The 11,235-nt window shown below is 36.9% G+C and overlaps 1 protein-coding gene across 1 annotated transcript; it reads right to left on the bottom strand.

Moving 5' to 3' along the window:
* On the bottom strand, positions 1-2,826 carry LOC113678414 (galanin receptor 2a-like). The gene has a single exon (XM_089192585.1). It carries the CDS (start codon positions 1,575-1,577, stop codon positions 426-428), a length of 1,152 nt encoding a protein of 383 aa, XP_089048711.1. The 5' UTR covers positions 1,578-2,826; the 3' UTR covers positions 1-425.
* Between the last annotated feature and the right edge of the window lie 8,409 nt (positions 2,827-11,235).

Below are 11,235 nucleotides of genomic sequence, written 5' to 3'. Positions count from 1 at the left end.
GGTATTATGATATGCAAATAATTATTACATCATCCCTCATAGCAAAAAATGCGAGTGGAATAAGTGGCTCAATCGTATCTCTGCCGCTAAGATCTGCACGATTGAATCGACCATCTGACTTAAAGAACAGATTCATCGTGACACGAGACTATTGTCCCCATGGTTCTTGTGGTTAAGTGTGTGGCACTAAGTCCATCCTCAGTGTTCCTCTCAAAATCAACTTAACATTGCTAGACATCTGTGTCAAACTTCTAAGTTCGATGTGCACAGTTTATGATATTCTACCGGTTGGACGTCGTCATCGCTTTAATTATCAGTTACCACATAAAGTTACAACTATCTGAGTCAAGCTTTAAGGGTTCGAGGTGCATACCCAAAGATTTTACTTCTGCTTTTCTGAGTTAGGATTTTAATAAATAGCGAGCTCAAGCGTTTCTGCTGTACGAGATAATGTGTACGCTACTTGAGTGGATCTGAAGAGAGCTGTCTCCGTAGGAGCTTGTCATCGTTCGCATTCGATAGTTCTCCCGCAAACTTGATAACCTTCGACTGAGACCATCACAATGAAAACATTGCCTAAGGCCGTTGCGATAGTTCTTGCTAAAGGTAAAACAAATGCAGGGATTAACTGCACTCCATGAATGCAGCATAAAGTAAGAAATAAATGGGATAATTGTTTGAAATGCACAAACGGGTGGCGATTTCCAATTCCATAGAAAAATAAGGAGAAATAAATAGGTAAGCAGAGGAGTCATGCAGGTAACAAAGGAAATCATGATGGCCATCGTCATTTGGACAATTTTCCTCAGCTGCTGATTTCGATGGTTTTGACGACAAGACAATCGCTCTTTACTTTTATTGTTCTTTTTTCTTATTGTCCATATGATAATGCTATATACAATAACCAGGATAATTACGGGAATGAGGGTAAAAGTTATAAACGATGCCGTAACAAATCCCTTGTGTGTTTTCAGGTGGTCGAGTGCTGGTCCCCAATTTAAGATACAATACGTTTTATTTTCGTAGAGGATCAGTTTGAAACTGTAAAAATAAGGTGCGTGGAAGAAGATGGCGACACACCACGTGATTAGTATGCTGATCAATCGTACTTTTGAGGAGATAAGTTTGGCCTTCAGTGGAAAGACGACAGCGAAGAGCCTGTCTATCGAGATCAAAAGAAGGCTTCCGATGGAAACCAAAAGGGAAACATCTGGCAGAAAGTAGGCAAGTTTGCATAGAATGTTTCCTAGCAGCCACGGACGATCAACTTTCCAGGATTCCGAGCCTGAAATGATCTCAACGATCTTCACAGTCATGACGGTCAAAGGGTTGAAGAGGTCAGATACAGCCATGTTGAAAACGAAGTAGTTGACGGATCTTTGTAGCTGCTTGTTCTTGTAAATGACCACAAGAAGAAAGATATTTCCGAAAAACGAAACCATGAAAATAAAAATATAAGCCAGAGCTTTAGCTGTAACCTCTACATCGGAGTCGGCTGTTATTTCACAAGCTTGGTCGGAATTACTCGAAGCTGCATGGATGGTTATCTGTGTACTGTTTTCGGATAAGAATGTCATGGTTGTGTTCACCGTTATAATTTTCTCTGATGTTCGTCAAATTTACGAAAAGGCTATACAAAGTTCTTAACACGATCACTTGTTTAAGTCGCAGCACTGAGTTCGTTGAAGTCGCCGTATGGTCTGATCAAAGTTCTAAGGATGGGTTTTAAAGTTCATTTAAATACATAAATACAAATAAATGACAGATGAATACAATTAAATGGGGACAAGGCTGACAACGAATCGAAAGCAGTCATGATTAACGTTAAATAGAAATTACCCCGCAAAAGAGACGATGTATATAGACTGTCGAATTTAAAGGCTAATGGATGGGTGACTTATTTGCCATATATAATTCTAGAACTGTCTTCTTATAACTCCATGGTAATGACTTTCCCTTGAGATAAAACAAAAGCTGATAAAAGGGGAGCAGATGGAAAGTCTTATTGAAGACTATTTAAGTCTGCTGGATCAAGGACGCCGTGTTTTTTTTTTCTTTTAAGGTTTTATTCATAATCTTAGGATATAGATTTTTTTCTTCATGAGGCAGAGCTTTTTGCCAAGGGCTGGGCAGTTTTGAGAGAATTACAATTTATGCACAATTTTTTTTTTATTTTATTAATTAGGTTCTTCTCTTTCGAAGTTTCTATATAGTGTGTACATCTGGTGGCAACAGTCACGAAAATAATAATGATAAAAAATAACACTCGGCGACCTATAGTTTTATTAGAGGATATCAACACTGATTTTTCTTTATAAGCGGGGAGAAGTTGTCCGCAGACGAACTTGATATTGCTAATCTTGACATTGCCGTGTTGTACACATGAAGAATTTCGGCATCTCGAGGAGTGATAAAGGACTCTTCTTCGTCGGAGCTACCACTGCTTTGTACACTCACTGCACTTAGGGTCCAGGCTGGATCTTGAGGACTCGTGAAGATCGTCTTAGGCATTGCTGCAAAACCTGGACTCGGCTCAGCGTAGTGTATAGTCTTCAGAGGCTGTCTGTCACAAACAAATATTTTTAATTTTTATTTATTTATGTTGCTTAGCCTTGTAATCAAATTAAAACTTCATTTATTACTCACAGAGAAGATAAAGTGAACATATAATGAATGTTGTGTACTGTCACGAAACACCTATAAGTTTTCAGCCCGTACCTCCTCAGAAAAGATATTTCTACAGTTTTAAGCATACCTTAACTTGTACGTTTTTTCAGCAGCATGTGTTTATGTACATTCCTCTTCAGGAGCAAACAGTACGTGTAGAATTCGTATCTGCTTTATGTTTTTTACGACAGGGTGAACATATAGCTAATGGAAAGATAAAAGAAAAGTAATCAAAAATACCCTATAAGACAAGCACTGGAAAATAAGAACATTTTTATGACAAAGAAATCCTCCAAAAGTTGTGTGTTTTATTCTTACGTGAGCTTATCGGCACAGATATATGAAACAACTGAGACACCTCCTTGGCCATGGTAGGGTTGATCACGTCACGACTTTTGACGCTGGTAGGTGGTCCTTTGTGCCCTGAATACTGACACAGCTTTGAAAGTCTCCAGTACTTGCCCATACCATGGCGATAGCGAGCACAAACAGGTAATGTTTTTACTTCTTCATGAGACAAACGGTCGAGGCCAGCCCTTTGCAGGATGACCTCGTATTCTTTCAGGTTTGCTAGCGACAAAAGACAATTTTTTAGATGTGTAGTTACATCATCTCGACATTCATACAGAAACACTGTCTCCGTGCGACCACGTGAGGATCCGCAGTCCAGGAGACCCTCTTTTGACAAAGAACAGGCATCCGCCATGATTACTTGGTTGTTTCTATTTTTACGTCCACTAACCCCTGTAAGCGCTGACCCGTAACGTCTGTTGGAATGTAACGAAATACATGCAGCCCACCTGACAACGTTGTCGTTGTCAGCCCACCAAGTACTAAATGGACACTATCTGAGGCTAATTTTCACCTGAATTCATCATCATTCATGGCAAGAATATAAAACTGTCTCACTTCAGGATTTCTGGCGGCGGAAGAGTTTTTTTTTTTACTTATATTTTACGTATTTGCTTGGATTCCGCTGTTATTTGGAGAAATGAGTGCTGTCACACGATAACATTTTCAAGATTCAACACCTCAGCGGATGGTAAATGTAAATTATTTTCTTTTTCTACCTGTTTTTCATCTTCCTTTCTATTTTAATACCAGATCATTCTATCTAGGATAGTATTTGAGCGCTTAGCAAGGTTTAAAGTGACATTTACCACGCTATCCATGTACGTATTGACAACAGAGAAGTGTTTCATCGAAGTAGCTACATAACGGTAAACACTGCAACTTTGAACGCTTCGTACAAGGTCAATATACTTTGGCCGAAAGATGTTTTTCCAGAAACGTAATGAATATCCTTCTACTTTCTGATTCATCGCTATGATTGCTTTCAACAGTGTTGGATTTTGTAGAAATAGTTATTTAAAATCATCTCCAACGCTCTATCTAATTTGATATGCAATATTGGAAAATTTATTTTTCATTCGCTTGTGCAGTTTTTCGATATTTATCGAATGATAGTACATTAAAAGGCCTTTTTCTTCATAACTGCGTAGTTTTCTCATTATTTTGTGTTGCGATAGTGATTTTTGAACCGGTTTTTGAAAGGGCATATTTTGGGACAGATTTTGTTGCTATCAAACGTAACAAGTTCGCGACTAGATATTTTTGGTTTGAAGCAAAAGAAATACATTTTTAAAAAGTATTAGGTAACCTCTAATTGGAAGATAAAAATCGGCCGATTTTAATTTTTAGCCAGAAATCATCGGTCGTTTCCTAGGCGCAGGGGCTCTTAAAGGTTCATGATCGTTAGTTTTAACAGCACCTCTTAGTTTCGTTGAAGTCACCGTTTTGTCTGACCAAAGTTTAGTGAGGGTGGTTTCTATTTATATGAAAAGTTTTTGTCTTCAAGTTCTCATTCCAATTAACAAGACATTAATGCAAATATGTGTGGGCAAACTAGACACATTAAGCAATAGTAACGTTAAAAATAAAGTATTGCTCTCGTCCCACAATATAACAATATCGATTTCCCATTGAATTAAAACAAAAGACGATATAAAGAAGCGGGGATTTTAACTTGCAATTATGATAATTGCAAGTTTTCCTTTTTTTCTTCAGATCGGTTTTTTTTTTTTTTTTTGCTGAGAGCAAAATAACTCGTAGCTTAGAACATGTAATCACAAGTTATGCTCATTGCTTTGTTTAATTTTTTCCTCAAAGTTAAAGTTTGAATATTGGTTGTAAAAATACCCACAAAGAACACCTAAGAATAATTACAAATATATATTCTGCTTAGAGTATTACAGTTGCATAAGAAGAGATTTCCGTAACAAGAGGCCTCTAGGCCTTCCTCTTGAGCAAAAAAAAAAAAAAAAAAAAAAAAAACTGACCTTTGGGGGATTTAAAACAAAACCAACCATAGACAATTATGGTCGGTCGGCTTGTTTGATACTGCAGATAGTTCTAATCACAATTTTCCAGATATAATTAAATATAACTTTGGCGGTGGTAAAACTTGCACATCTTGCAGCCTACCTTTTTTTCTTTTTGACCTTAATAAGCTCATAAATTTACATGCTATGGTTATTTTTCCTTTATTTTATTGTTGGTTGGTCATTCAAAACGTTAACTATCAGGCATGCAAGAGTGTCTGTTTTGCATTACACAGCAGCAAGGTTAAAATCTTTGTGAGCTCAATATAAAAACAAGCAATTCTTCTTAATACGATGTCATTATCAAATATCTCTCCTTTCTTACCGTGTCAAATCAAGAATAATCCACAGCTACGTAATCTAGAGGAGAGAAAGAGGTTTTTTTTTATTATCATTTGCGAGCAAGTGACTATGAGATGGAAAGAACCTCCCAGAGAATCAATAGCTAAATGGTGGAATAGAAAATTTTGATGTAAAGTTTGTGATAATACAATAGGGTAGCTATACGAAGCTGGTTTGTCAAATAACTGGTTTCATGGAGACGTATATTTAATAATTACTCATCGTAATGGACTTTTTAAGTATATACCACATAGACACCAAGTATTAGTTTATCTCTTTCAATATCACCAAAAATGATCGGAAATTAAAGTCTTTAGCGCAATTTTGTCTCAAAGGCTGCTCGGCGGTGAATAATACTAGCTATTAACTTCCGAATTAGCAAATCAGCGCCGCGAAAAGCGCTATTCACCTGCGTGGCGCATACTAACTTAGTTTAATAGATGGAGCCGGTGTCACAGTGGATTTGGACCCCCTTGGTCCAAATCCGTTAGCGGATATGGACCCCGTTACGCAGATTTGGAACCCCCCAACTAACTTTCCTTTTAAGCATCCTTTGTATCATACTTAGTTACTAATTGTATTTGCAAGCTTTTTTGTCGATGACAACATTTCCTTAATAATGGTAAAAGTGGAGACTATTACATCGAACTCAATCTTATTTTCTAATTTTAACGATTACTAACTGTTGAGGGATCCGAAATAACACCTTAACAATTACTAAGACGTCTAGAGTCTGGCAATCTGCAGACAATGCAGAGCCACTCACCCTCCGAGGCAGTCTTAAATCCCTCGCAGCTCATGTGTAACCTTTCCTCGCACAACTCGCACTGTACCATGCCGTCCTAACACTCGGGCATTGAACAATGACAAAATAAATTAGTGTCACAAGTTTGAAAAGGTTCAAAAACGACCTCTCTACAGACATTAAACTAAATTCTTGCCCATTTTCCCTTCGTCAAAAGAAACATTTGGGGGGTCCAAATCTAGGGGGGGTCCAAATCGCTGGGACACCGGCGTTGGTAAACGCATAGTGATGTTTAAGGGTTTTTTCACTGATATAGGTGGGAAATTTATTTCTCATCAAAACTAATTTCAAATTTTTAAATGCTACCGGAATCATTAAAAATTATATTTCTTTATCAGTACGAGATGAAGATGTATTCAGTTAGTTCACAGACAAAATATGGAAACTTAAGCTGAAATATTTTTCATAGCAACGTGATCAGAGGAGACCCTTCTATTCGAAAAAATTCCCTACTTTGTACATAGAATTCTCAAAATGCATTTACACTCTGAAACAATTCTTGCAGTTTCTCCTGAGATTTAGTACACGGAACCCAACGAACTAGCCCTCCTTCTGCAAATTTGTTTCCGTCATTAACGAATAAGTTTGGTAGAAGGGGGCCAAATCTGCGAGGGGGGATCCATATCCGCTGGCGGATTTGGACCGGGGGTCTAAATCCGCGGGGGTCCGAATCCGCAGTGACACCGGGATGACGTATCGAGTCATTTGAAGTACTACCAGCTATCCCGCGAAAATTACAAGTTAATTTTGTTTTGTTCCGGTCATTTTGACCACGATATGGAAAAAGTATAACAGTTATTGGTATGTTCTAAGCATCCGAACACTTTAAGAAACATTGGAAATGCGGTGAAAGTACTTGTTAACAACCACTGCACAAGGGAAATGTGAGGCAGTGAAAGAAAGCTAGACTGACTGAAGATGTTTTCGAAGTTTTCGGAATTAAAGTTGTAGTCGGATCACATGGGTAATATATTTGCAATTTCTCGAGAGTGAAGGCTATTATTTAACTAAAGATTGATTCGTAAGTGCCTATCTAGGCTATCTGCACCAGTAGACAAAACCAGAATTCTCTTGACAAAATCAAAGGACAAATTGTGTCATGACGAATTTTTGTCTCGATTTTTGCATCCGCTTAAAATTTCAAAACTGTCAAACTTCGTCAGGGCTTGATCTGCTCATGAGACCAGCTGGCATAGTTTACCAATGGACTCAATCTCCAGTTTCAGGATTCATCTTAAGTCGTTTCAAAGTTTTAAAATCCATGAGTTTCTCGACAAAAGAAAGTTGCCTTCCAGGTAAATTTTAGTGAGTTGAATGACAAGCTGGTGGCGGTTTTTACGACAAAAGGCGTCGAAAACTTAGTCTCCTTTCACTGCCTCACATTCTTCTTTTTGCTCTGGATGCTAGAAAAATACTTTTACCACATTCCCAGTGTCCTCTCAGGCGTTCTAATATTTAGAAAATACCAATAACTGTTTTATTTTTTCCAAATCAGGGCTGAAAAATCCAAAGCCACTCCAATCTTTGCTTTCCATCAATCAAGTAAACATTTTAAATGATAAAATTATCTTTAAAATGTAAAATTCTTCAGTCCATTTCAATAGCTTTCGATTCTAATTCCTTACACTAACTAATTTTGGTTCCAACTTGTAGAACCCGCGAAACAAGTCATATGACAAGGTGAAAAATTTGCACAACACGTCATGCATTAATTTTGATGGTCGCAAGGAAATGTCGAGATTGTCGCTCAAAACCGTTGTGGTCCATAAGAACGTCATATCATTAATGACGGGAACAAATTTGCAGAAAGGAGGGCTAGTTCATTGGGTTCCGTGTACTAATTCTTGGGAGAAACTGCAAGGATTGTTTCAGAGTGTAAGCGCGTTGTTTTGTAAATATAAACGCTGTAACCTATTTTTACTCGTTTTTGTGTCCTTTTAAGCAACGCGATATGTCTGTTATGATCTGAGTGCCAAATTTTATTCTTTAATTTTGATCTTTTCCACACTGTGCGTAGTTCATGACCTGATATTTCAACATAAATTATCGAGAAGGCGCCTTCCGATCACCTTTGTCTCCTTTGTAAGTCACGGAAGCGCGCAAGCGTTACGACCGATCATATTTCGGCAACGTTTTAGGACAACTCGGCACTTACCTCCATTCAGTTGCTATGAAAACCAAAAATCTTCAACGTAGAAGATGAACGAACGAAGTTTGAACGGACAAAAGGAGATCTTGTCAATTTTCAGAATCATGCAAATGATCTTTGACCCGAGCGCAATTGAGCAAACACATGGATTTGCGTTGTTTTTAAGCAGTTGGTGGATGGAAGCTAGAGAGATACCCGCGGGTCTAAGGCAATCTGTGACCTCATTGGTGTATAAACTATGCACTGATATAATTTTCAGCCCGATTAACGCCTACATTTTGAGAATTCTATCGTACAAAGTAGTGAATTTTTGATGCAAATTAAGGTCAATGAGAAGGGTCTCCTTTGCCGATCACGTTGGTATGAAAAATATTTCAGCTTAAGTTTCCATATTTTGTCTGTGAACTAACTGAATACATCTCGTAACTTGTAGCAAGATATAATTCCGTGAGCTACATTGTTGCGGTCGCTGCGTGCTGGACAAAATTTTTGAAATTTACACTTTCGATCGCTGTCCACAGGGGTGGTCTGGCCAAAAATCATTTTTGGCCTGTGGCGACACAAAAAAGGAGAATTCCAGAACAACTAAACCCTGTTCATGGGCAAAATTAAAAGAAAACTTTTTTCCGACGGAAAGTCGAGAGGACCGCACTTAAATCGTCTCATTGTCAAAAAAAACTTTTCTAGATGATGCATGCATGTATATTGTATTTCACGTAGATTTGTTTTTAGATATAGCCTTGGGCATTGAAATAACTGTCCTTTTCGCCATTATACCCATCGTTTAGAAAACGTTCACCTTGGGATTTCCCCTTTTGGATTCTAAGTGAAAGCGAGATCTAAAGTAATGTTTATTTCGCAGTTACAACTTCCTCACAAACATTCAATGTTGACACTATTGCCATTCCTTTTCACCACGAGCAAAACAATAGATTTTAAAACATATTGACGGAGTGAAACTTTTCAGTTCACACATTTAACATCATGCCGAACCTTCAGTATTCAGAACGGCTTTGTTAAAGCAAATGCATGGCGCCTTTAAAGAATAAAGTCAGTTCAAGTGAAAATTCAATTCTAGCTCATTCAACCGAGTATACCTCGGGAGTACTAAAGGTTCATGATCGTTTGTTTTAACAGCACCATTTAGTTTTGTTGAAGTCACCGTTTTGTCTGACTAAAGTTTAGTGAGTGTGAGTTTTATTTACATGGAAAGTTTTTGTCTTGATATTATAATTCCAGTCAACAATACATTAATACAAATAGGTGTGGGAAAACCTGAAACAGTAATCAATAGTAATTTGAAAAATAAAGTATTGCTCTCGTCCCCCGTCATAACAATATCGACTTCCCACTGAATTGAAACCAAAGACGATGTAAGGAAGTGGTTATTTTAATAATTCTAAGCTTTATTTTTTTTCCACAGATCGTTTGTTGTTGTTGTTTTTTCTTGGCTGAGAAAGTTAACTATCAGGCATGCAACAGTGCATGTTTTGAATTAGAAAACAACTGTTTTAAAAAAATTTGTGAGCTCAATGTCAAAACAAGTTATTTTTCTTATACGATCAGTCAGTATCAAATATCTCTCCTTGCTCATCGTGTAAAATCAGGTATAATCCGCAGCTACGTACTCTAGACGAAAATGATTTTTTTTATTAACAAGCAAGTGACTCTGTGATGGAAATAACCTTCCAGAGAATCTATGAATGATTTTCTATATCACTTCTGCTGTGCGCAATCCGAATATCTTGCTATAAGTCTGCCATTATCGTGCTACGCTCAATTACACACCTAAATCTTTAATAACTCAACGATCATCAAACCCTGAGTTTAATTACTAAATTCGAAAGTAAAGTATCACAAGATTAACTGACAGGGCGTCTGTGGGGATTGTTACTTAACAACATGCTCTCGAATAGAGTAAAAAATTATAGATGACGGAAAAGGGAAATATCAAGTCTCATTAAAGAAACAGGGAAGGAAGAAGCCTTAGAATAAATAGCGAAAAAGAAAAGAGTAAACAAAAGAGAGGTAGAGAGAAAAAAATTGGGCATTGAGACTCTCTTTACATTAGCCTCAGGTGCTGTGCATGTCATGTGAAAGAAAGTTGATCAGTAATTATTAGCCGAGAAATGTAAAAAACATGAACATGGCTTTGAAACATGAACATGGCTTTGGTAAAAGTCACGCGATGTTTACGTTTCTTATTTTCTCTGAAGTGTATTATCACCTGTGCAACAACAGATGTGGAGGCGTGAATGGACGCCTAAATTGTCAGACCGAATCGAAAATATCAGCTGCTGATAAAATGGGGGGAGGAAAATTAAACCCTACAATGAAAAAAAATTTTCTTTCGCAAATATTATGGAATACTTCAAAGAAACTTTTTTTTTTTTAATTTTTTATTTTTTATTTTTATGAAAGCGCGAATGGGAGGCCAGTTAAAAAGAAGCCAAAAGGTTCAGTTATGTATATGCTTGCTTGAATATGGGTTTTTATCACTTTATTAATTAGAAGAAGTTTTACATTTATCTACATTAATTTTTTTAAACATGCAAATGATTCTCAGATCATCCATACTAAAGGCAAGAGCTACATTATTAACAAAAATTTATGACCTTGCAATAAGAAACCATCAAACGAAGAGAACAGATATATCGCAATATGAGCAAATGGTTCATGTGGTTAGGTGTTTGGCACTTAGATCTTAATTGAACACTCCACAGTGTTCCCTGTGTGCATACCTAATGATTATCCTGAATATTTTCTTAGTAAGGATTTAAATACATAGATACATATATATATATATATATATATATATATATATATATATATATATATATATGTCGATGATAATTATATCATGCAGTTATATATATATATATAGATATAAA

Source organism: Pocillopora damicornis, chromosome 13, assembly GCF_964200805.1.
Source record: "Pocillopora damicornis chromosome 13, jaPocDami1.2, whole genome shotgun sequence".
Lineage (NCBI taxonomy): Eukaryota > Metazoa > Cnidaria > Anthozoa > Scleractinia > Pocilloporidae > Pocillopora > Pocillopora damicornis.
The sequence above is the reverse complement of the archived record's forward strand: the minus strand, read 5'-3'. Positions and strand labels throughout refer to the sequence as shown.

Excerpts from the sequence above, each read along its gene's own strand:
- LOC113678414 (XM_089192585.1), bottom strand. The coding sequence starts at position 1,577 with ATGACATTCTTATCCGAAAACAGTACACAGATAACCATCCATGCAGCT.